Genomic DNA, 27,109 nt, shown 5'->3' with positions numbered 1-27,109 from the left:
ACATTTCTTGCTTCACAAGTAGAGGAGATGATTGACGCGGATGTCATGCTGATCAGGAAATGATCTTCTCATCGTGTGAAATCAGAAAGGAGAATAGAGCCTCCAGTTCCAGACTAATTTTAGCTGTTAGAGCAATTTTAACTGTCACGGCTGCTGAGAGAGGCAAGCAGAGACATTCAGCTATCCCAGGACTTACACATCCAGATATAATGGAATAAATCGAGCTGAAGGACTCAGATCTGTTCCATACGTGCTCTGCACTCTAACAGGCAGCACTATTGCTTCACACCTCAGCACCTGGAGACCGATGAAGACACTCACCGCGCAGTCAGGTGGTAGCATGCTCTGGAGATGAGCAGCTAGCTCTTCTGTCGGCTCCCCTTTTCACACAGTTCACCTTTGAGACATTTCTGCCCTCCTTTATCTACAGTGAGAATGTTGATGACCTGCAGGATCTACTTGACACCCACAGGCCCTCTGGATAGCCGTTCCTCCCGTTATGCTGCCCTCCCTGGCTCGAGGCGGCCTCCTGTCCTGCTTTGCTCGTGCTTCCCCAGCAGAGGCAAGAGTGGCACCAGCATCTCACTGTCTTTGCTCTCTCCACACTGACTAGGCCATGACACAGTTTACACATCACTCAGGGTTTTGCCTCATCAGCTGCATTGTACAGTATCAGGCTTACAGACCTGACACATGCCTTTTAGATCTAAGGCAGAGGGGCATTAAGTGTGTAGTCAGCAAGAGCCCCTGGAAAGTGGTCCTTTGTTGTCAGCTCATTTGCACCCAATCAGGGGTTAGTGTTTTGCATATTTGTGCCCAGCTGGGAGTGCATATATCTCTGCGGTCCTTCATAAACACCTTTAGTTGCTTTTATCAGCTGCTTTTTGAGCCACAACTATGAAGCCTCTTCTCCTGCAATCTGCATTCTGTTCCAGTTTCAAATTTACCAAAAAAAATTTGCATCCTTATTTCAAAGCTCTGTGAAAGATTCACATAGATGCTGTTGTAGTTTAACAATGATATCACCAACTGTAGCCAAACAGCAATTTGGCAGAAACTGTATGCTAACCAGCCGGCACTATGACCGCCTGTGCTCACTTACGTATTTAATCCCCTTCGTTCCCTGTGGAACATAAGGCTGCGACTATCTGCTTCCATCTGGTCCCATCCTGTGCAGCATGTTGTTCTTCGCCCCAAGTTAGATTAGCTGTTTTCAGTTCCGAGGTCACAGTTCTCCACCAGGTTGTTTTTGTGGGTAAATTGTGCCCACTTGCAACCTTGGAGAAAAATCCTGGCTGTGGATATATTGAGCTGGCCCACCACACATATCGTGATTAGAGGAATTATAACTGACCAGTGGTAAAACATCACCCAGTTTCCTCTGTGCATTTATAACTTTGGAAATGTGTGTCTCACAGCTTCCACACAGAGGAAAAATCACAACTCACCCTTCTTGCATTACTGGTTCATTTTTCTCTTGCTGCCAACACTGGAGATACTTCACCCAACATGTCTCAGTTCAGGCTCCTTTTCACCTGTGACCTGTAATGTGTGGAGAAAAGTCTCCCATATAAACAGCTCAGTTCAGGCAACAGTTCAGTGGATAAGTTATAGAGACGCCTGCACCTCCTGCACTTGGAAATATAATGATGTGTAAATGTGATAATGTGAATAATTAACACAGCACATTCAACACCTGCAGTGTAAATGTGTGAAAAGGCAGTGAGGCACATTTCACATCCTGCATATACTGCATATTCTTAAGGTGTAAATGTTTTCAGTATGTTCACTGAAAACATCTGTAAACCTCTTAATGTGTCAAAATTCAACCTTGTATTAACGACTGTCAGCCGAATCCTTGTGTCCCCACTATTAATATGTAAAATGTCTTTCCTACCAATTATATATTGCTGCAATGACCTTTCATCACCTCAAAAAGTTTTCTTTTGCTGCTCTGTCTTGTACGACAGAGATAATACATGTTCATTGTGAGTGGTTCACACTTGTGTAGTTCTCTTTCATTTCAGAGCAGCAGGAACAGAAGGGCAGTGCTGAATTATTTGAAGTAGTCACACAGACTCTGAGAATCTAAAAGACCTGAAAGGATCAGTAAAGTATCTTTTTTTTTTTTTTTTTTTTTTAATCAGCCATTCTCTTTACCTGCTTATTCCTTCTCAGAGAGCTGGAGCATATCCCCGTATGCTTTGCATCCAGCCCCAGCATGTACAATACAATACAGCAAAATAGTAGAGCTGGGAAATATGGATGACAAATAATAATCTCATGTTGATGAAATGGTTTTTAGAAAGCGAACTTTGTAAACAGAACAATAATTTAGACTAGCTATGCTTTAATAAATGCCATTAGATTTGAACAAGCCAGTGCAAACACGTATTTCATGGAAGATTATTAGGCATTTTTATTTTATTTATTTATTATGTGGAAAATTTATAATGAAATGTTATTTCTGGTTCTGGCTAAATGGCTGTGTAGCACTGCAATATACAGTTATGAACTCTTGTGTTTTTTTCTTTTGTTATTGTGTCAGACTGGCAGACCAGTCGCTTCTCAAGACTGATGCAAAAGAAAGGAAGTCTACAGGGTTACGACACGTAGTTCTGCAGCTCTGTCTGCTCCCAGCATTTCTATTCAAAACAATGTTCAGTTCTTCTGACCTTCATGATATATAGAAGAAGTGACCTTTAATACAAACCCCGCTGGAGAATTGACAGTGTGTGGAACTCCTATTTTAGTTGTCAAAGAATCCATAACACAAAAAAAATCACTTTTTTGAGTTACTGAGCAAAGCACAAGGTCCAAAAACTCACAAAAATGTGTGCCTACAAGAAAAAATAATAATCTTTTGCCACAGTCGGTGTTCATTTCCCAGCTAATGAGTTTGCAGTTAGAACATCTTTATGTTTGCAATAAAAAAGGCCTAATTATCAAAAGCGGGAAAAGATCAATCACCAACATGATGACATTATCCTAACACTTTTAAAATCACACAAGTAGAGCTCTGAGGTCCTTCTCATCAAAGACAGACCTCATCAGTTGAGCAGTTTGACTATGAGTTTTTTATGATGTAATCTCACATAGCTGAGAGACATCATCATGCCCTCAATCAGTGTCAGCCACATCCGCCATGAGTTACAGGAAAGACAGATTAAAGTGGAATAATAGTATTTATATTATTGTAAATAATGTAGTAACATAATTATGTGATTGAGAGCTGGAGTCCAGCTGCCCCACATCCACAGACGTCTGTCCATGAATGTGTTGGATGTTTATCGTGTTTTTTGCTTACTTAATCACATTTACTTGATTTGCTAAAAACAGCAAATCTGTCTCAGTGACGTTGGTGCAACTATGCATTAACTCACTCAGTGGCACACTTACATCACATTACAGAAACATGATTATGATTATAATGCAATCCAATGTAATTGATCTGCAACACTACTGAAGCTTAGAATATTCATTTAATATTTGATTTCTGTTAAAACTGTATCTGCATGTTGTTTTGACTGAGTATGGTGGTTTTAGGGCTGCATTTTAGTTGTTGCACTGGGTTTCAATAAATTGTCAGACAACCATCCAGCTGACATTGTACTACTTCATATGAAGAGATAATATTCTGCATTTGCTAGATATTTTAACCATGTGCTTGTATAGACATCATTTTGAATAAACCCATTCAATAAAAACATTTTTCTGTGAGAATATTCAGTGTTTTTTTTCCATTAAAAGCATAATTAAGAAATCAAGGCATCTTACAACATCATAAATCAGCAACATTTATTTCCACTTTTTATACATTAAACGTGCATATCAATAAAACTAAAATTGATCATATAAATACCTCTACTGTAATACTGTTACAATAAATATGGCTCTACAGATTCTAGGTTAAATAAAAAACAAACTTCAATATCAACTGCTGTGCGACACAAGGAGACACTCTGTGTAATTCTGTACATGTCTTCTCTTTTAGCACGTGTTGTGATCTCAAATGATGGACCCATTTAGTGATTGTGCTATGATAAGGACGTAACTGTTCTCACAGTCATCGGAAAAGTGGCCCCTTAGCTTTCGGCTGTGCTTTTTCTAAAAAGTGATGTTGTTGAGAAATGTTCACAGTGTCAGTGTGACAGATAAGAAAACCGATGTCCCTCTCGTATCCGGTCTCAGACCTTTTGTTTTTTTGTGTGTGTGTCATGAACACCCGTACCATTTGTGGAGAAAAGAGTAAATGATAAGATAGTGCCATGCCTTTGGCCAATTTGTTCTGGAGAGCAGAGGCGCACGCACACACACACGCACACACATACACATCACACACACACACCACACACGCAAAAAACCAGCAATGTGCTCAAATAATTTGTGCTTCATAATAGAATTTAAAGTGGGCACTCTTCTCCAGGATGACTTATGTTGTAATAAAAAAGGCATTTAACCGTGGTTATGTCAAACAGCATACTGATTGAGAAAACTTTGGGGAAGAGGGCGCCAGGCAGTGAGAGATTATGATACAGCTGTGATTCACATGTACACGAACACATCAACACGTCAACAGCCATGTCAAAAATATTACAAACAGTACTTTAAAATAGATTACCAAGAAACTCTTAATCTGCTACGTGCAAAAATAAACACACCTACTCTGTCACAAAACTCCCACGCACAATGTTCATCTTTTATATGATATACAATGAATAATTAATGTATAGATTGAATAATAAATATCAACACACAAATATGTTTTACCGCTCACTTTTGTCTCAGTAATTACTTTCTTTTCATATAATAGTATGACGTCGTCCCATGTGCTATCTTTCATTTTCCATTTTATAACACCTTTTCAATTTTTTAAAATGTAAAAACGCAAATAATCGTCCACACAAAGAGAGACATGAAGCAAGAATTTGTACGTGTCTGATGTGATTTATGCTAAAAGCAGCGATTGGATAAATGTTCTGTGTTATATAACATTTCAAAAAGGAAGAAAAGTTGAGTCAATTTCAGTGGCTAAAGCTATCCTTCACAGCATAGTGTCTGGTAGCAAAGTTCCAAAGTCCAAAGATTCAAAGTCAATCAGATATTGTGCCGTATCAGTAATAACTAATGATACAAATAGTTATAAACCTTTGTGAAAATAGACAAAAACTGAGAGAAAACACGTTCAGTAGACTGTAAAAACAAGGAGAGGAGCTGTGTCTGTGTGTTTCACTCTGTCTCAGAAACCAGGCACGTGGCAGTAGGTCTCCAAAGAGGACAACAGGATGTAGATGAACCAGATGGAGAGGAAGAGGAAGAAGGTGAGGAGCTTGGCTGTCCGTGGGCCCCCGAGCTCTCCGCCCGATACGCTCGGACGCCGGCGGTAGAGCAGCACCAGCACGCACACCAGCGCCATGATGGTGAAGAGGGTGACAGAGAAGGCCAGGGAGCCCGGCTGCACCTTGAACACCTTATTCTTGCTCTTCCAGTAAACAGCTGCGATGGTCCACGCCACCCCGATGCCCAGGAACACGTTCACCGCGTTGCTACCTGTCACGTTCCCGATGGAGGCGTCAGCGTATTGGTCCTGGATGGCGGCCACTTTGCTCGCAAATGTGTCTGAAATAAAAGAAACAGAAATATGGATCAAGGACACAGGAGGCTTTGTTGAAATAAGCTACTGATGGTGGTCTGATAGGGGTGCATGGACTCTGACAGGGCAGATTTCTCCAAAAGACCCCCAACGCTACCAGACACTTCAACACAAAGAATAGATATTTAGTTGCATGTATGAACATTAAACAATTTTAAAATGTAACTCTTGCCACACATTTAAAATAACGCATGTGATATGGTGTTTAAAAGTTGCTGATGATTAAGAGGTGTTTTCATTCACCCAAATTTTTTTCATTTTCAAACTCGTGACATCACATGAGACAATTTATCAGATTTCACACAGCTCCCTCTGGAGACACAACAGGCCTTATACAACTTTTTTCACATTTGAAGTCGCACTTCCCAACACCTGTAAACTTTGTGTAAATGGGTGGAGTTCTCCAACAAATGTAGAAAGTAGAGCTGGAACAAAAAAAATAATTGGTGACTATTTTGATAATTAATTGTTTGAGTCACTTTTCAAGCAAATTGCTAAACTTTTGCTGTTTGTCATTTTCTGCTTTCTTCTGTTTTAGATCATTGTAAAATGAACATTTTAGGGGTTTTTGGGCTGTTGATCAGGCAGAACAAGCAATTTGAACACATCAGTTTGGGCTCTGGGAAATTATGAAGGGCATTATGTGGAGAGTTTTGACTTTTTGATAATCAATGAATCGAGAAAGTCATTGGCAGATTAATTTATAATGAAAATTATGGTTAGTTGCAGCCCTTGTAAAAAGAAAACAATGTCTCAGAATGGTTCTACCCAATAAAAATGAACTCTTAGCCTCGGCTAATACTGCCACTACATGATAAGGACACTGTCATTGTCACTGATAATTGCTTTCTGACTAATTTATGCAGGGCAATTCCCAACATAACCAGTCTGCCAATTTGAAGGAGAGTGTGTGGTGGCTTACCTCGCTTAAACCTGTAAAAAACAAATTTTCATGCTCTATGTAAAGTCTCATTTGTGCTTCTGTGTGGCAGTGTTTGGGACTTAGTAAGATGGGAATACAATTAGGCAGCACAGAGAGAATAACAACTGAAACTGTTTTTCTTTTGTTTACAGCTTGTTAATGCTCAATACAAGAACCTGGAGAGAATTACGCTGACAGCAAAGAGGTTACACAAGTCTCCCAAAGCTGCTGCTTGCAAACCTCAGAGGAAACCCAGGACAAGTCCACTGTTCAGAGCTGATGCCAGACGCCCACCTGGAACAGAGGTGCCGAGGGCCACGAACACCACTGCGGTGACCGAGTCTTTGAGACCGATGGTGCAGCCGAAATGAGAGGCCAAGTCTCCGGTCACAGCTGTCAGAACGCCAATGAGGGAAATGGACACAAAGAAGCAGGCCCAGCCATTCCAGTACTCAGTGGGTGGGACAAAAGCGAAGAGGACTTTCCAAAAAACTGTCAGGAAGTGCATGATGTAATCAAAGCAGGACGGCAAGCGTTCCTCCCCGCTCTCTTCCTCATCATCATCACCTGGCAAAGACACAGAAGAGTTGCATGAAGGCCTGATTTAGACTTTTGTTTGGGTGAGTTAGATACTAAATATTATTTCATCCAGCTGTGACATTTCATCTGAGTTCAGAAGTGCTTGTTCGAATGGTACTATATTATAAAAAAGTTGGTGAAACAGTAAATAGTTCCAGCTTCATGCTTTAATAGAACTTAGATTACAGCTCTGACAGCAAAATCCAGCCAAAACTAGACTGATCTGGTTCTCCACAATTCCCCTCAACACCTTTAATCTATTTGATGAATATGTAGGAGCTAAGCCTTTCAAATCATTGCGCTAAATCTGTAAATGTAGCTATGACTCAGTGATTGAGACATATACGGTATATATATAAACAGCCAGTAAGCGTACGTTCTATTTATATACACACTCAGCATGCAAACTTAGGTGACCTCAACCAGAGGGAGAAAGAGAGAAAATTAGAGAAAAGAGCACATTAACAAAATGACACGTCTCTGGTGTGTGAGCCAGCTTTTAGCCCAAATGCTTTGTGTACGTGAGCAAATCTAAAAGGTTCAGAAAGCCAAATGAATGGCTTTCTGAAAGGGCAAAAATAAAAAGGGTTCAACATACCACATACATTAACATGAATTCTTCAGAGCCTTTAATTGTTCAGGCAGAGCTGGACAGTTTAGTTTTCATGTTGGGCCACAGGAGGAATTCACCGTCATGCATTTTTAATAAACTGTCTGGATTAAAATGATGCAGCAAATAAGCACAGAATTGCCAAAATGTATAAAACAAGCTGTTTTTGTAAGGTCTTTTATTCATTATCTGTTAATTTGGGATTTTTTTTAATCGCACAATGGCAAGCTGGAACATTTGGGATTTTGTTTTTAAAAAATATCTGCATTGAGGCTGGTGGAAAGCAGCTGGTGGGCTAGATCCAGCCTGCAGGCTCTATCTTCCACAGGTCCGGTCTCAGAGGGATGAACAGATGAGACATCTCAGGACGCTGCGACTCACCTGCGCTGACAGTGACAGCATTAACAAATTGCTCTCTCCAGCTGCTGCTCCCAACCACCAGAGCCAGGTTTGTCTTTTTGATCAGTTTGTCCACGGTGCTCTGCAGACAGACACAAACACAAAGAACGCAAAAATAAAAGGACAAGTGGTTTCTGGCTGTATTTACGCTTACCGATACAACACTGTCATATCAGATGAGGGACACTGATGGATTAAGGTACCATTATGTGTGACTCTCCTCCCACTCTGGTGCACAGTGAGTCACCAAAACAGATGCAGGAGAGCAGAAAGCCTTACTGTCCCTCAGGCACTTTGCCAGCATTAAGCGGCTTTACACCAGAACAGGAATTAGAGCTCTTAAGTATCAGCACATGAAACTGGAGCCTTAAGTGTCAGTGTCATATCATGATGCGGCTTAAAATGCACAAACTGTCTACTGTGGCTCTGGAGGGAGCTCTGATGATGTCACAGTGATGTCATCAGGGTTATCTCAGCTTGGGCTTGGGGATGACACATTTTAACAGAAATGCAGCAAGCAGGGATTACAAACAGGGTGTGTTTAGTTTGATAGACATGGATGTTTAATAGGCCATTAACATTTAACCCTCCAGTTGTATTATGGGAAGTGTAGGATACAGCGTTTTTGGAGTTTAGAGTCAGGATATCGTGTCCTCTGCTGCATAAATTTTAAGCATTTAATTTTTAATTATCCTTAAATCTCTCTCACGTCTTCCAGCTTTATGGAAGAGCAATAATAAATCAATTAAGTGCCCTTAAAGGCTACATAAAGGTTAAATGACACAATTTGCTCAACTTATTTCACTACTCCAGCTGAGTGAAATGATGAGTGTATGTCTATACCAGCAGGGCCATTAGTTGCATGCACATCACTAATAATTTATTACCTATTTCTAGTTACATTAAACATTAATCTCCAGCCATCATATCCAAAATATTGTGACATAACTGATGTAAAGAGGAAAAAAATCTATGTTTTATTTTGTCACCGAGTTCTATTTAAGTTGCAGTCATACAATTTGGGGTTACTGTTATTTACAGAAAAGATTTTAAATGCACTCCCAATTTACATAGTAGTTTTACATCATTTGAACATTTTGGTTTTATGGTAAATTCTGAAGATCCAGTGACAGTTTTGATAATGCAGACCAAGAGTTTGCTGAGTTATTATCACATTTTATATCAAAGTATGCCAAAATTCTTATTTTAGGTGATGTTAACATACATGTCTGCTGCCCTTCTCAGACTTTTGTCATCGATTTTGTTGATACTTTTGAATCTTTTAACCTCACTCAGGCAATACAAGAACCCACACACTCAAAGGGCCACCCCACAGCGGTCTCAGCCCTGATGACTTTCAGACTAATGATATCTGTGTCTGATCACAAATCAGTTTTATTCAGTGTGGTTTTATCCCAACAACCTATTAATCACAGCACATCTGTCCGCTGCTGTGTTTTTAACGATGTCTGCTAGCAAATTTTCCGAGCTTTTTACTGCTGCTTCTTTAACTACCTTTAATCCATATTTAAACACAGAGGAGCTGATCTTCCCTTTAAGCATACCTGCCAGACTGTCCTGGACTATGTTGCCCCCTACAAAGACAAAAAGTCAAAAAGAAGGCTGCAGCCCTGGCTAAATGAATCCACCCAGGAATTAAAGAGAGATTGTAGGAGAAAATAATGCAAATGGAATAAATTGGGTTTATTTGTATTTTATGAAATCTGGAAAGACACAATGATGAATTATCAAAAGGCAGTTTAAGAAGTAAGAGCATCCTTCTTCTCTAACTTAATTTTAGCAAATCACTCTAACCCCAGAATTTTATTCAAGGTTGTAGGCTTGGTCATCAGCCCTCCTCCTGTCATTTTACCGATGCCTTACAAGAGATGTGTGAGAAGTTTTACATTTTTTTTATGAATAGAGTCAAGAATATAAGGCAACAAATTATCCCGCAGACCGTGTTTTACATGCCAGTGAAAAAAATGTTCATATTTATTTTAGCAATTTTGAACCTGTATCTCTGTCCTTTTTATCTGAAATCATATCCCATCTGAAATCAACCACGTACAGCCTTGATATTATCCTCACTACATTTCTTAAAGAGGTTATTGACACAGTTGGGCCCAGTATTTTATTGATTATTAATAACTCCTTAGCAAAAGACAGTTTTCCATCTATTTTTAAACATGTTGTGGTCCAACCTCTTTTAAAGAAATCTAACCTTGATCCTTCTGTTCTCAACAATTTTAAGCTTTTTTTATCAGAAGTTTTAGAAAAAGCTGTTTCAACCCAACTTTTATCTTTTATGTGTCATAATAACATCTTTCAGTCAGGTTTTAGAGCTTTGCACAGAAACTGCCCTCCTAAAGGTAACCAATGACCTCCTTTTAGCAGCCGATGGGGGGAGAGCACAATTTTATTTTCTATCTATATACTTCCACTTGGCCAAATCATCCAACATCACAACGTCTCTTCATTGCTACGCAGATCACACACAGATATATCTTCCCCTGAGACCTGGTTATCCAAAAAGCCTACCTACTGTTAAAGATTGTCTCAGTGATGTCAACTGTTGGAGGGCACAAAATTTTCTTCAACTCAAAAACTCTATCTAATTATATTGTTCAGTCCCCCAAACCCAGTCGGTCTCATTGAGAGCAACCTTGGTCCCTTGTCTGCAAATGTGAAGCCTGCGGCCAGAAATTTGGGAGTGCTATTTGGTTCAGATTTAAACTTTGAACCACAGGTAAAAAAAAAAGCTGTCTAGTCCTGCTTCCTTCAAATAATTCTCCAGAATTAAACCAATGCTTTCTCACTCTGACCTGGAAAAAGTCATTCACGCTCTAATCTTCTCAAGACATGATTAATGTAACTCCCTCCTCTCTGGCGTAAACCAAAAGTCACTTTCTCACCTCCAACTAATTCAGTAGCTTCTTACTGCTTTTAACGGATGACATCACATCACCCCAATCCTGGCTTCTCTCCATTGGCTCCCTGTTTGATTTAGAAATGATTTTATTATTTTACATCTTGGTCTGGTCCCAAGCTACATAACAGAAATGTTGACCCCCATATGAGCCAGTTTGCAGCTTTACATCCTCAGGTGGGGCCCCTCTGGCCGTTCCAAAGTGGAGGCTTAAATCTAAAGGTGCTTTTGCCATAAGAGCACCTGGAAAGACTTGCCTGAGGAGATAAGGCTCACAGAATCAGATCAGACTTCTTTTAAATCACTTCTTAAAACCCATTTTCATAGACTTGCTTTTATGTCATGTCATCTTTTTATTGCTTTTACCCTTTTTATTTTTATTTTTATTTATTTATATTTACATTTTTTATGTCTTTTAGTCTTTTTTTAATCTCTTTTACTATCTTCATCTTCATCCTTTTGTCTGCTCTCTACTGTGTTCTTTCTTCTTTTGTCTTCTTGTTTTAACTTTATCTTAACTTTACTTTAATTTTGTCTTGCTGTTGTTTGAACTTACTGTTTGTGTTCTGAGTATCCTGCTTTTACTTTGTCTGTCAAAGCACTTTGTAAACTCTGTTTTTAACGGTGCTATATAAATAAAGTTATTATATTATTATTATTATTATGCAATTGAACAAACACTTGAATGAGGGGAAAGCTACTTCGGGGATCAGGATGGACAATTTCAAAGGACCTCTGTGATGGATATTCAGTAGGAAGACGGCAAGTAAATCTTGTGAGAACAAACAAAATTCTGCCATTAATCACTTCTCGAAAGCTTGTGAGAAGTGTGATGAGTGAGGGTGGTTCTGAGGTAAAAAGCTGCTTATTATGAATTACCTTGAATTCATAAGACTCCTCAATGACCACCTCTAGCTTAGTATGCTCTCCCAGACAGGGACAGCCCATCTTTGACACGTCATCGGGTCCCACCGCTGTCTTGTTATCATTGGTGTCTCCTGCAGCAAAGGGAAAGGCGTGTAACCTGTCAGCCAGTGTTTCTTACATGAGCTTAGGAAGGTTTGTTATGAAATAAGATACAGTATTAAAGATTAATGAAGCCCAGTTTTCCATGTCTACTGCTGGCAAGAGAATAAGGTATATTCACCAGTGACATTAGGAGTCGTGTAAAAACATTTGCTGATAACACGACACATGAACTATATTTCCAAGTACTGTCTGATTCATTCAGGACGTTTTTCGTAAAACCGTCAATGTTGTGACAATGTTGATTTAATTATTTAAAAAATTATGAAATTAAATATAATTTAAAAAACAACTGGCAAACTAAATTCAGCAACCCTTCATGACATAAATACAATAAAGAATGAACAAAATGCCAATTTTGAAATCAATTAAATTACTGTTTTTGTGCAACTGTATGAGGTATGTGTAGAAATGTACAAATTATATATAACTACTTTAGCCTTTGTCCCTTTTAGCTCTAACCCTGACCTAAGTACTCTAGTGCAAGTTATTTTAAAGTGCAACAATTAAACTTTTAATCCTCCAGCATAAAGCCTGGCCATGAAATGCACCACAGGGACTAAAGAGATCACAACAAAGAGTTCAGAGGAATATGTGTCAGTGGAAATGAACTGCTTTAGTCTGAGAAATTAAATCAAATATGAAGTAAAATGTATTTTAAGCTTTAAATTAATGAGGAAAATCCCTCTGTTGTTGAGTAGGACTGCTGTAGCACACAGCTGTACTCACCATGTCTCTGTCCCACCTCCAGCAGAACCGGCTCCTCCAACACAATCGTGAAAGTCTTGTTCTTCTCGTACTCCTCATCATCGATAATCTTCACGTTCAACAGCTTCCTAAAAGCACAAGGGTTAAGGATCATTGAGAGATGGATGAATACATTAATTTGAATCATTTAGGAAATAACAACAACTAACTTTTTTTTTACTAACTCTGTCAATATGAGCTGCAGTTCTTTTGACTCGGTGCAATGTGCACTAGTGAAATAAATCCCATCAAAAAATAGCAACCACTAAAAGCATTTTCTAATGCTAAGCCAGCTTTTGTACACATTTGAATAAAAACAGTGTAGCCAAGAGGTAGACTGCCTACACAGTGATTCATGAAACAGAGCTGTTAGATAAGAAGATGGCAGCACAAGATTTTAACAAATGAAAAAATATCTTTCTGTAGTTCAGAACATTATGTACAATTATGTAAAATTATACAAACCGTATTTCAACCGTAAATCACTTTTTTCCCATCACCCCACAAGAGGGCGGACTCCTTCAACACCAGTATATTCCATTAGCGCACATGAGATATAACTGTAATATAGTGAGATAGCCCACACCCCTCCCACACACTAAGTTACATGTAATGGGAAATTATTATCTTGTTCTCTGTGGAAATTAAAAACGGTCTATTGAAGAGTCTGTGCAGGTTAAAACATACTCTTAAGACCTTTTGAAAAGCACAGTTTGTACTGTTAAATGTGAGTGCTACAGAAACATGTGAAGCCGTGGTGTCAAACTGTGACCGACATATTTTCCTCAGCCCGCTTCATTCTCCTACACTGTCACAGTGGGTCTTTCTCTCCCTCCATCTCCCTAATGATATGTGGGTGGCTGTCTATTTCTGTCTACACATATACACTCAGGATTCGACAACACGCAGGAAGAGCTTTTGCTCGCAGAAGAAAAGATGTTTATTTTAAACATGAATGATATGTCATTCGCTGTCTAATGTCAGGGAAAATCATGCCAGTGGGAGCAAAGGCAGTTGTAGTATAGCCTGGAGTCATTGCAATGGAAACAAAAGAGTTTATTTTTTAAACAGGTTGTTATTTCAAGTGCTATATGTGCAAGAACAAGGTAAGTTCACATTGAGGCATCATGGAAAGACCTTTTAAAATGTGATAGTTCAGTTGCTATGGACCATACTCATGCAGCAGCCATTTTGGTGTTACATCACACTTGGGGAAGATACAGTTTGTCTTGCTATAGTGCATCAAGATGAACATGATATAACTGTTGAGCATCAGACAAACATTTAACTCTCCACTAAAATACACACTAGAAATTAGGCTCTCAAAAAGCAGCAGGGAAGCAGATTCAGATACGCATTAGGACTGATTAGCTTCATTCTCAACCTCATGCTCATTTACACTTATGTCAGACGAAAGGTGGGTAATAACACAAAGAGAAACAAACTCGCGATTCTATAGTAAACTGACAAAAAGGCTGAGGTGAGGTTAGTTTTATCAAATAGTCTTACAAAGTAAATAGTTGTTTTTTATTTTAAATGTTACATTTTGAAGTATTTCCAACACTTAAAGGTCACCCCGATTTTCTACAGGAACAACCATTGTGCAACTGTATCAAAAATGTAAAAAAGTACAAAAGTAGGCCTACTTGAATAAATACAGAAATGTATAGAGTCCCATAGAGTTTCTATCATCAGCTAATGGCAGGGTGAAGTAAACTCAGCATTGTAGAACCGGATAGAATCAATAATCAATTCAGTTTGGATTTTGTATAAGTTATAATACAATAGGCTATACCAGAAATCTGACGTTACAACAACACCCAGTGAAGCTCACTGAGACTTATGGATAATGTACTATAAAGCAAAAATCAACATACAAAACTGAAAAAGTACCAATGGCCATAATATACTATTGTAGTCCTATTTATAAATTATCTATGTGACTTCCATGTTTCTGAGTTGACTTAGTACTTCTTAATACTTCCATGTGGCTTCTCTGATTTCATAACTCATTTGTCTTGAGGTCTGACTTTGCAAGACTACCAGAAACCAATCTAAAACTTATCTCTAGTAGCCAATTAGCTCATAAACTAGTTAAAGGAATGATTTCACATCTTGGGAAATATGCCTATTCACTTATTTGCCAAGCGTTAAATGAGAAGATTGTCTGTATGCTAAATATGAATCTACAGCCAGAAGTCAGTTAGCTTAGCGTAACATAAATACTGGAAGCAGGGGAGCTGGCTCTGTCTTAAGCTCAATAATTAACAAGTTTTAACTTGTTTGTTTTATTCATACACAAACAGATATGTAAAAATGACAAATTGTGGTTTTCAGAGTTACGTGCTGGAACAATTTCACAAAATGTCAAGCTATTCCTTTAAAATTGGTGATAAATTCAAAAGGTGTGTGTATTTATTGTTCACGTCTCCCTGCATGTGAGTTTGAATCAGGCTCTCTGATAGCACCTCCCGCTTCTGCATCCTGAACTCTGTATCTCTGCAGGTCGGTATAAACTCTTTACAACAGGAACAGTTGGATTCTATCAAGACTGTAAAGCCCTCACTTACTGAATATCACATTTCACTGTATAGCGGCTGTCTCTGTTCGTCTGTCAGCTCCCTGGGATAGTTTCTGAGAGGCCATAGTGGTCAACCTACCCTGTTATTGTATCTGTCACACACAAATGTGGAAGACAGGATTGGTATTGTCAGAGCTCTAAAGATTGAAGCAAACACAGTCTCCACAGCATGTGTTTAATTCACTGCATACTGCAGAGGATCTTCTCTTTACAAGTTCCAATAAAACCACCAAAGGTGCTTTATTCCCTTCATACTTGACTTTTGTTCGTTTTACTGTAAAAAGAAGGGTATGTTTCTTCATTTGTAAATGAAATAGCAGGATTAACCTGTATTAACCTATTTAAATTAAGGCTGAGTAAAAAGAAAGCTGTGGCCCCGGGTGGTATGCTGGCTCAGTGGTTGACACTGTCACCTCTAGAAAGAACAACCAGGCAGCTGTGATATTTACAGCACTTAGGGACCTTTTTTTTTTATTTTATTTGGAGTTTCCCTCTCCTCCACATTCTGCATTGGTTTGGTAAGGATGCTCCAGTTTCCTCCCACAGTCAAAATACATTTACAATAAACCATGAGGATTGGAGTCTCCAAACTGCCTACAGGTATGAGTGTGAGAGATTTTATGCCTCTACTCTATGTTCATCCTGGGAGTGCCTCTCTGCTTTCTAGCCTCTGCATGCTGGGAGAGGCTCCAGCTCCCCTGAGACCCTGACAAAAATGAAGTGAGTAGGGAAAATGAGTGATTTCATAAATATCTGACAGTATGTCAAATGCCCACGACTGAGCGGAGCACTAACATTTGGTTTAAGAGCCATAGATCAAACCAGTTTGTCAGCATGTATCTGCCAGGTGTCCTTGAGCAAGGTACTGAATCTCTCCCAGCTCCATTGTAGCAGAATATGGGCATGAAGCAGCAGCACTGTGAAGAAATGTGTTTCTCATATCTACAGCAGACAAAATATGAACATTATTTTGTCTCCACTCTAATGGGGTGTCGGGTTATTGTGCACAGGATATTTATGTGGAACCAATAAGTTTTTGACAGTAATAATGATATATGACCCTACCTCTGATGACTTATACTGGCAAAGATTGCATGGCAACATAACAGAGAGGGCTACCTAATGACAACTGAGCTAATTAGTACAGGAGGAAGCGAGGGAGATGAGGAACATCATATAACACCTTATAACACATTAACACCAAGAATCTACAGCTACAGTAGCAGCTCTAGGCATGGCTGCTCAATGGATGGGAAGTGTCGGAGAGATTCCCATATTAAGGACTTATGAATGTTCATGTCATCTGACAACTCAGAAACGTTGTATAATAACTGAGTTGGTCATATGAGGGTTTAAAATACTCTGCATTGACAAATTTTCATTATATCCATTAAATTTGGGTTTAATTACATTGAATGAAAGACTTTGGCTGATGTGAGGCGTCCATGTTTGCTTGGTTTTCAGGCACTTCCAAGTCGGATATATCAGAGCTTTCATAAAAATCCCAGTTTCCCTGTTATATTTACAACTTGTAGGTTGCCATGAACGCTATTTACAAATCAGAAATTCGTATTTACAGTAAGTCGTAATGATATGACATGAATGCCCCAATAGCCACAGCGCTGCTGATCACAATGCCAATGCCAACATGCCTGTTTAATGTTTACCATGTTCACCATCTTAGTTTAGTGTGTTAGCATGCTAAAATTAGCTAGTTAGCACCAACATAAAATATATTAGTGCTAATGGGAAAGGCTGATGGGAACATATATTTTTAAAGGTATTTAGTCATAAACCAAAGTACAGGACAATTTGGACCTGATGATGGCACTAGAAGAAAAATTAGAAGATCACCAAAGTTATCACAATTCATCTTCAGGGGGACATGAATGTCTGTACCCCATTTCATGGCAATCCAACCAATAGTTGTTGAGATATTTCACCAAAATGGTGGACTGACATTGCTATCCCTATGCTGCTAGCATGGCTAAAGAGTGTTTAGGAATAATATCAGGAATTACAATTAGATTTGATGAATTGCTGTGAGCATAGACTACGTATGAGAATGAATGTTGTCACATCAGTGCTGTTAAAATGGAGCACCTTTACTTCTACCTTGATGAGTCTTCAGAGGAAGCGTGCAATTTGAGAGAAGGTTTTGATGGTTCTGAATGTGTTAATGTTACCCATCCCTGATTCTGCTGCTGTGCTTTTACCCATGTTTGTCAGGAAGTTCAAGATGTTATTGATCCTGACTACATTAAGCGTGAGAAATAAAGAATACCAGGGTATTGATTTCCCTTTTCAGAAGTGATCCTCACATCGCTTTCATCTTAGCTTATGTAACTGCCCCCGTTATCCACTTGAGCCTCAACTAGTGTATAGTGCCACACATTTTGAGGTGCTAACAAAAACAGATACAAGAGGAAGCTACACACAAGCATCAAAGGGTCTGTGTAGATCTTCCTCTAATCCATACACATAATGTAAAATGGTTCTGTATGTCAGCCTGTTTATTTTGGCTCAGAGGTTTGTGTCTGTACATCATAATCTATTTACTGCAGTGCAGAATTTAGATGGTAAATTATTATTTAACTGCACGCCTGGATTTTAAACCGTTCCTTCTGGCTCCATGTCAAAAGCTTAAAACTTGGCTTGCTCCTCTTTTGCTCCTCTGCATGCTCAAACATCGACCGGGACAGACAGATGTACACAGACACAAAGACACACAAAACCAGAGACACTAACAAACACACATACACATAGCGCTGCTTGGCGGCCGCCTGCCTAGTGTCAGCTCTTTGTCCTGAACGCCCAGGGAAACACTTGGGTAAGAAAAGCCAGCCCTGTTTGAGGGATGAACTTTGGCAGCTGGCTCAGCAGTCAGGAGCACAGATATACATTTAACACAGAGCATGTAAAAGCTTGTCTGCTCAGAGACACAAATACACTCACACATACATACGTACATACATACATACATACATACATACATACATACATACATACATTTATACATACATACATACTTACATATATACAGTACATAAACAAGCGGAAACTCTTTAAGATTACAACGCAAACACACAGTGATTGGATATCACCTGCATCATTTAACAGGCCTGACTGAACACTCCAAATTAAACAGCCTCATAAAAATTTCAGTCTGACTCCAGCATCTAAAGTAGGAACAAAATGCGAGCTTGTAGAAAGTCTCAGGCCCTTAAAAATCTGTTCAGCTGGAGAACTTTGAAGTGAGCTTTGATGAATATATTTAATCTTCATGTACACACAAAGCAGTGTGGCAAAGGAATGTTCCTTTCCAACAATAAAATTTTTTTCTCTAGCCGTCTTCAGCTGACTAAACATAAAAGTAAGCTACTGTGACTTGACCCAACTGGACTTTGCAATTCTGACTCAAGAACTGAGTCAAACCTTTTTTTTCCTCTAATCAGAGAAATCCTGCATTCCCCTTTGCAGCTGAGCAAAGCTTTGCCATTTACTGTTTGGGTTTTCTTTTTTATCGTTTTTTTTCTGGTAACAAACCGCCCTGCTCTGCTGGAGTCTGCTGGGGCTGCATGGCGACTGTCGAGGAAGGCATGACTCCTGATAATTTAAAGTGTGCAGATGCTTGTGTCACTGTCAGCTTGAAACAATCTGATGAACAGAGTCTTGGCTCAGTGGGTGAGGGTTTTATCTAATGTTCAGTCTCCATTTCAATGCAGATACAAGCTGCCTGCCTCCCATCTCACACTGTTACACACTATTGTCTCATTAACCGCAGCTTCTGTAGCTGTCTGTGCTTTGTTGAGAACTTTTGGGACTCCTTTAACCCCTCTTCACTCTCTGTAATTGCTTTGGATGCTCAAGAAGCTCTTTTTAGTTCCCCTTTGGAGCGACATTTTGTTTGATGTGGGTGTAAAGTGGATTCAATGCACAGACACACATGCTTACACCCTTAAAGAATACACACATACAAAGGCGCAAAAGGCAAAGCAAACATGCAGATATGTGCACAAGAAAACGGACAAATGTATTCAAATCTCACCTGCACTATGAGGCAAAAAAGACAAACAGGGAGATCTGTATTCTCTTTGACACCATGTATTCACCTGCCTCTCCTCCCACTCTGCCAACCTACACAATACACCTACACACGGGCCCTGAAATCCTCCTCTCACAGACGTTTTCATCTGACACATTTTATTCAGCACCTTTGTTTTAATTGTATTTGTGTTGTGCTTTGGTGTGCTGTAAATCATTTTGTGATGAGCTTGAAGCAATTGAGGCCATTTTTCTTTTTCAGTTGAAAAAAATAAAAAACACCACTGTGGATAATTGCCAGGTGCTTTGCTCATCACATCATAAAAAACAAAGACTAGAAAATGCTCACAACTATCAAAGTATACTCATTGTTCAGCTAAACCTTCCACACAGTGTCGAAGAAAAAGCTGGAAAAACATCCCACTTTCACCCTTCCTCCCTGCTCTTTTTATCTGCCTCTCTGCTGGTACATCCATGAATCCTTTTGTTAAAATTATCACACAGGCTTCATCACATGCACTTGTTTCAGTAGCTGCTTAACCCTCATCCCTTTCTTGCTGCTGTGTAAGTCACCTGTCTGATTTTCTTCCCTGTTTTCTTTGTTTTCTCCAGTGGAGTTTTCATTCCTCTACATTACAATGATCTCTCATATTATCTCCACAGAATTCCCAAAGGACTGAATGTAAATTTTGCATTCATTCATAGAAAGCTGCTTCTTCTTCTTCTCCTCCTTTACATCAGCCACAATGTTTCATTATCTGCCTCACAATTATATCCTTTTATCCTCCCACGTCAACCCTTTGAAAACCCTAAACTTCTCAGAGTGAATGTATCTATGACTCATAAAAATAGTCCTTTACCAGAATAGGCAACCTACAATAATCTAGCAGGACTGTTTGACATACCAATGTGTAGGCCGTAATGTTTGTTCAAGTCATGAGAAGAAACAACAAGATGTCACATCAAAGCTGATTTGTCACTCACATGGTCTCATCGTTCTGAAACTCCAGCTTGCCTGACACCTCCTCGTAGTCCTCCCCGGCCTTGGCGGTGCCCTCGGCGGTGTGGTAAGGCACCGCCACTTTCCCCCTTGCCCCGGACGTCCGGTGAACCTTCACCTGCATATTTCCGACGCTCTCGCTGACTCTCATGGAGTTACTCTCAAAGGTGAAAATGCCAGCATGGTCGTCGTCATAGATGGTAACTGTGGCGGTGTGAGCGCTACCCAGGGCCGCCTTTGGGGGGATGTGGGAGGAGATGCCCACTGTGCTGTTGCTGGAGGTGATAGAGCTTGGCTCCAGGATGGAGACCTCAGCTCGGTGCACTATACGTGGATTACTAAGGCGCACGTAGAAATGCTCATCCTCTTCAAAAATGTCATCATCAATAACACCGACGGTGAATTCTTTTGTCGTCTCACCAGGCTTGAAGACCAAAGTACCCTCAGCAAACTCATAATCTGAGCCAGCATTAGCAGTCCCATCCTCTGTACGGTAATCCACCTGTGTGGCATAGAGAAAGAAAGAAACTTTATTAAATATTTAGTGACTGGAGTTATAATAAAATATTGAATTATTTATACTTCTTATGCCTCAAGCTGTTAAAGTTGATTTTAAATTGACCTTGAGAATTTACAATATTTCTATCATTACTTTGCCTCTTACCTTAACAGTGCAGCCACTTTCTCCTCCATGCCGGCTCACTGACAGCTTTAAGGAGCCACAGTTCTCAAAGCACTGGTAGTGAGAGGGGTCAAACTGCAGGTAGATGGTGTTGGGATCCTCCTCTTGCCCACTGGCCTCATGACAGCTCACCACCTTTCTGGCCTGGTCAGCGGCGTGCTTTTTCAGGATGTTCCCCGCTCCGATCATCATGCGTGTGGCTTGAATGCGGTAGAAGGCCCGGCTCTTCTGTTGCTGGACCAGCACTTGGTAATTGGCCATCTCAATCAGCTGCTCCATGTCTTTCTCTGGGTACCTCTGTTTTAAATCTTTCAGAGTGCGAGCCATCTCCCGTCGGGCCTCTTCCTCTTGGTCTTGCTCGGCACTCATCCCTCCACCTTCCTCCACCCCCTCCAGCATCCCATCCAGTGCCTCTTTGGGGTGAGTGTGGGAGTTTACACCCTGGCCATCCATCTCCAGGTCCATCTTGGTGAACATCGCATCTCCCTCTGACTCAATAATAATGCCGCGGGTCTTGTCAGCGCGATAACGCTTATGGACGTACTTGTAGAAGAGCAGGCGACGGTCTGCAATCCAGGCTTGCAGCACACAAAGAGGGAAGAAGAGGAAGGTGAGGACTGCCTCCCAAACCTCCACCTCTCCGGGGGAGAACACAGACAGGATGAGATATAGCCAGATGTAGGCAAAAATGCTCCAGGCAGCAGTGACAAAAAACACCCGCAGGTGCTTTATCTTGCGAGTTTCATTCTCTGGCACCACATAGACACAGATAGCGATGATAATGAACATATTGAATGCAGCACTGCCCACAATGGTGCTGGGACCCAGAGATCCAGCCTCGAAATTATGGCCGACGACTTCGATGACAGACAGCAGGATCTCTGGTGCTGATGATCCAAGCGCCATCAGGGTGAGGTTCGACACTGTTTCATTCCAGATGCGCACAGTAGTCGTCGTGGTCTCACCATTGGGCTTCTTGATGGTGATCTCCTTTTCCTGAGAGGTGATAACCTCGATAGAAGACATGAAGCGGTCTGCGATGATGGACATGCCCAGGAACATGTATATGAGAGCTGCAAAGTAAACAATGGCGCGTGCCACCTTGTCACCCACCGCAGGGTTTTGTGGATTCCACATGGGCAGCACCACTCCGTCAGAGCAGTTATCTTCACTGGAGCAGTTGCCTGGTGTGCTGCCAGTATCTTCATGGCTGGTGCTGCCCTGGGAGAGATGAGTGACTCCCGGGAGCAGAACCAGCACGATAGAGATGAACATACAAGGGGTAAAAGATGGAGTGCAGCTCAGAATACGCTTGTGCAGTAACATGGTGGCGCGATGACGCTTGGAGTCCTCTGATGTTCAATCCACGTTGCATGCGGAGGTTTATACAAACCTCTGAAAGAAAAGAAGAAAAAGAAATGTGTGTGGAGGATGAGATATTCACACTCACTGCTTCAGTCAGATGTTCATCATTCAGAGAGCTATTCCTGAAATAACCTCTATAAGGAAAGGCTTGACATCACAGAAGTGCTCACAGTCATGCTCTTTTGTATGCAAATGATGTGGGATCCAACAGTTTGGTTGGTCTGAGTTTTGAAAACCAAAAATATTGGCACCTACTAATCTTTGAGTCACTGGTATTGAACTCCCCTGTCAAACTCCCACACATGCAATGTGGTCATTTTGTGCTTAGCAGCTGTAAAAATGTTACCCTGTGCACCTGTAGTACTGAGGGAAAAACTGACTCAGTCCACCATGTACTGTCAAGTTAGAAGGGATTCCAAAAATAATCTTCACTAACAATGAGTCTGACAAGAAGGGAGCAGTTGTTCTTAAACAGCCCAGGGCCCTTTTTCCCTAAAGCATTTTAGGCTAAGATTATTGTAGTCCCACTTTAAGTCTATGATGTATCATCCTAGCCTTTAGGTGCTTTTGGGAAATGGGTTGCAGAACTATTGATAAAGACTTAAGATTATTTACAGGAGAAATAATCCTGGTCTCTCATGGAGGTGCTTCTTAACGCTAGTCTCAATGATACATACACTTTTTACATTTTAAATAAGCCATTTAAACTAAGTAAGGGGACAGCTTAAAATAATTTCACAGAGATTTTCTTGGCATAAATGTGGTCATCTCAACATCTTGAGTGAACAATTCAGAGTACAGCACCAATGCTATCCAGAGGATTAACATCTGCATCAATGTGAACAGAGAGAGAGGAGATAGAAACATCAAGAAATGTGTCATCTGATGCTTCTTAATTAATTTTTTAAGACCCATCTCAAAAAATAGGTTGCCTACCTACAGCACAAGAGATTTGACAATGCTTTATGTATGGCGCATGCTCTCATTGACATGCAGCAGAGAAAACCTGCAATCTCCACTCTGACCTGCATAACAGGAGTCCATGTTTTCCATCAGTGCTACATTTCAGGGTGAAGCAGCGCAGCACAGATGCAGATATTAAGTTATTACCTCACAAACAAATGACTAAAAGAATGTACTTGCGCAACAGCAACAGATTTATGCAACAATGCAACACAGCCTGCCCATCAGATTGAGTGAAACATCAGCAAGATCAGCACCACGGACAGCGACTCCAGCACCAAGCAAGAGGGACCAGAGATAAAGGAAACATGTGACCCTTCAAAGAATGTTTCATCCATGTTCTCCACTCTCAGAAATTCCTGATAAAGAGAGTTTGGAGCTTTAAAAGCTTTGAGATGAATCATCAGCCCATAATATAAGAGCCAAGAGTCCAAAGCTGTGTACTTCATGTAATGTAGAGGGAATTAAATACTCCACAGCACTACCATTTGTGTTATTGATTCCCTCATTTTCAACAATAATATAATATAATATAATATAATATAATATAATATAATATAATATAATATAATATAATATAATATAATATAATATAATATAATATAATATAATATAATATAATATAATATAGTTTTCTTCTGGCAAACAACTCTGCACAAATTTTGAGTGGGTGATGTTTCTATGGTAAAAGCGAGCTCACCAACTGGTGGGAATTCAGGAATAAAACATGTTTTTTTGACAATACTATAGAGACAAAAGGTGTCTACACCTTTTCTTGTGGTGTCACAAATTGTTCAGTGACAAGCATTCCTCACTGAAATCACCAGATAGCAACGAGCTTACAAGATACAGTAACTTACTATTAGAGGCGCTCACTTGTTAAGAATACAAGTTTTTTTAAGTCAACGCAGCTACCAAGGCTGAAAGGTTTTTATCTTACTTTGATCATTTTCAAATCTTGTCAAAGATATTCAATTGGTTCCAGTACATACTGTAAATACAATCCTCTGCCATCAAAACTCTGCTGAGATTTATTTATTTCTGATATTATAACTTCAGCAACACTTATTCATCAACTATTTACAAGCCCAGCTAGATGCCACTTTTACATTTCATACACTTCTCATATAACCTTCAGTAATTCAAATATTATCCAAATCTAAAAAAGATAATAATAACACCTATGACCCAAATAAAACTATGATGATTTAATTGTCAAACGTGCACCAGTTTAGTTAGCAGAGGTCTCAGGTTGGCAAGTAAACACTTGTACATAATGAGTCACACTTTGATGCCAGCACCCACTTTGTGAGGGAGGCGTTTTTTTCCCAAATGGTGGCAGTCTCAATTTGTAATGAGCCTCCTCATAAATGACTTTTCTACTATCTTGGGAATGAGAAGTTATAAAATTAACAAACAGAAAGAAAAAGAAGTGTGAACAAAAAAAGGAAAAAGACTGTTAGCAGAAAACATCATTTCTTTGATCCCTTGTGTTGGACAAAAGCCACAATCAATAGACAGGAAACCTTAGCAAAGATGACAAGTAATATTGGTTTGCATGCAGTGTGATGTAGAAAAACCAAGATGCTCATGTTAGAATATATTTTCTACTTTTAATATTCTAAGAAACTGCATTACTCACCTGGCTGCAGCTGTCAGTGAGTCAGCTCAGTGTGGAACTTGTGGCCTCAGGAGATAAACTTATCTTTCATATCACTCTGTAGAGAGAAAGGTCATCTTCAATTAACTGTAAAGAGAGTTTTATAATCACCATGAAAACTAGCACACATTAGAGTTTTAAAAAGCTTATTAAAAGCCAGAGAAATGTGGACCAGCACATTTAGCAACTGGGGTAAAAATAAACCTAAAACATCACTGTTCCAGGCTAAAGACAATTTAAAATGTTAAGTTATAAATGTGTTCTGAGACAACTAGATTATTGAACATTACAGATGCAGGGAAAAAGCCGATTATCTCCTCAGTAGGCTGTGCATGAGGGACAAATAGACTGGTCCATTTGGTGCGCAGAGCAGTCCCACAGATACTCACAGAAAGCCCTGAATCTCAGCTGGACTCTGGTCCCAGCGTGCCCACCCTGCACCAGTTCACCAGAGGAAGACACCCCGTGTGCCATTCACACAGCAGGCTGGTGTAATGGTGTTGGCTTGTTGCGCTGGTGCCTTGGAAATGACGCGTAGCTTTCCACGGTGCTTCTTCGCTATTTTTTTTTCTTTGTGACAGGTACCCTACCTCAGCAAACTTAATATATTAGTTCCTCTCATTAAAATCCCCTTGTTCCACCGCGGTGACACCTTCTGCAAAGCTAAATAATGTTTCAAAAACCGGAATGCGTTTTCAGCTTTATCCTCTCCAGGCTACGTGCGATTGTTGATGCGTAAAATAATAAATTAAATTACTGACTCTGTCCTCCTTCGTCCCGCTTGTATCACTCAGAAATTCTTCAAAACTGTCAATTTATAAAAGGCTTTAAGGGTGTTTTTTATCCGAAAAAATATACTGAGTGAAAAAAAATTCCTTTCTTTTCTGTCTGAGCTGGATAACGCAAAGAACCAAACAGGACTGCACATGAGAGTAGGCGTGAATGAATGGTGAAGGATTAAGAGAAACCACACATTACACGGATCAGGACAAGATGGATATCAAGCAGAGGGATGGTGGCAGACAAGAAAGAGGAGTGTGGTGCTATGCAAATGGAAGTCTCGTCTTACTCTTGCGGTGGGCAGCATTGGCACAAGAAACGATGAGCGAGAAGGAAAAGCAGTAACACTGCAGAAACAGGGGAGGAGACGTTCAGAAACAGCGCTACACGCACGGCTGGTCCTCCTGACTGCGCATCAGGAGTCCAGGAGGAATGACCATTTCACTCCATAATAATTATCCTCCTCATAATTTGCTCATTATCTTTATCCCTCGTCAGATCAGATAACCGGCCGTAAGATAAAGATCTGAGATTCGTTTTGAGACACCCAGATGTTGTTGCCTGTAGGTCTGCTGTGGGTTGGTGGTTTGATTTTGGTGTAGTCTGGATCGTTACAGGCAGAGATAAAGTAGAGAAAAACACATCTTAAAGAGAAATACATTTGCGATGTAAATCCATGATACTAAAAAACTGGTAGAAGTCAAGAACATAAGCTATTATTGGAGAGAAAAAACAAAATAAAACAAACTAAACCAAGAAAAAGAAGAAAAGAAAAATAAATAAAAATCTATGGAGTAATCATAGTAGCCCCATCCATGTTACTCATTACACACCAACAAACAATACTAGACTGGTGAAAAATGGAGAAACAACTTTGTCATTCAGCCACTAGTGGGGTAAAAAAGAGATGTAAAGTTTGGCTTTAGAGTGGTGCCAGAGCAAAAACCACAGATTTTACACCAAGTGGTCAGTTTACTCGTCATGGAGGTTAGTACTCAGCCTGTGAAAACATTTGTATAATGTCCTCTGTGGCTCTAGAGGAGGGGGGAAATACCCTGATAATGTCATCAGGGTTATCTTGAGTCAGCTCTGTCATATATTTGACAGAAAACTGGTGTTATAAACTGCGAATTTGAAAGATGACGGTATTCAATAGGCATGTATGGTCT

General features: G+C 40.0%; 1 protein-coding gene and 1 long non-coding RNA gene across 5 annotated transcripts in view; one reads left to right on the top strand and one right to left on the bottom strand.

Moving 5' to 3' along the window:
- LOC122995185 overlaps positions 1-6,820 on the top strand; it is a 37,520-nt gene extending 30,700 nt beyond the window's left edge. For all 4 annotated transcript variants that reach the window (XR_006406753.1, XR_006406752.1, XR_006406755.1 and 1 more), the window contains exon 4: positions 6,728-6,820. This is a non-coding gene — a long non-coding RNA (uncharacterized LOC122995185). The remainder of the gene's footprint in view (positions 1-6,727) is intronic.
- Positions 5,240-26,255, bottom strand: slc8a4a (solute carrier family 8 member 4a). Its single transcript, XM_044370209.1, has 9 exons — positions 25,550-26,255; positions 25,143-25,218; positions 21,155-22,567; positions 20,475-20,992; positions 12,848-12,954; positions 11,972-12,090; positions 8,146-8,245; positions 6,870-7,142; positions 5,240-5,619 (listed from the first exon to the last, which is right to left on the bottom strand). Exons 3-9 carry the CDS (start codon positions 22,496-22,498, stop codon positions 5,240-5,242), a joined length of 2,841 nt encoding a protein of 946 aa, XP_044226144.1. The 5' UTR covers positions 22,499-22,567; positions 25,143-25,218; positions 25,550-26,255.
- Between the last annotated feature and the right edge of the window lie 854 nt (positions 26,256-27,109).

Source organism: Thunnus albacares, chromosome 13 (genome assembly GCF_914725855.1).
Source record: "Thunnus albacares chromosome 13, fThuAlb1.1, whole genome shotgun sequence".
NCBI classification, from domain to species: Eukaryota; Metazoa; Chordata; class Actinopteri; order Scombriformes; family Scombridae; genus Thunnus; species Thunnus albacares.
The sequence above is the reverse complement of the archived record's forward strand: the minus strand, read 5'-3'. Positions and strand labels throughout refer to the sequence as shown.

Coding starts and splice junctions, on each gene's coding strand:
- slc8a4a (XM_044370209.1), bottom strand. CDS start 22,498: ATGTTACTGCACAAGCGTATTCTGAGCTGCACTCCATCTTTTACCCCT. Junction 12,955..20,474: donor TTTCAGAACGATGAGACCAT/GTGAGTGACAAA, acceptor TTGTGCTTTTAG/GAAGCTGTTGAACGTGAAGA. Junction 12,091..12,847: donor GGAGGTGGGACAGAGACATG/GTGAGTACAGCT, acceptor CCTTTGCTGCAG/GAGACACCAATGATAACAAG.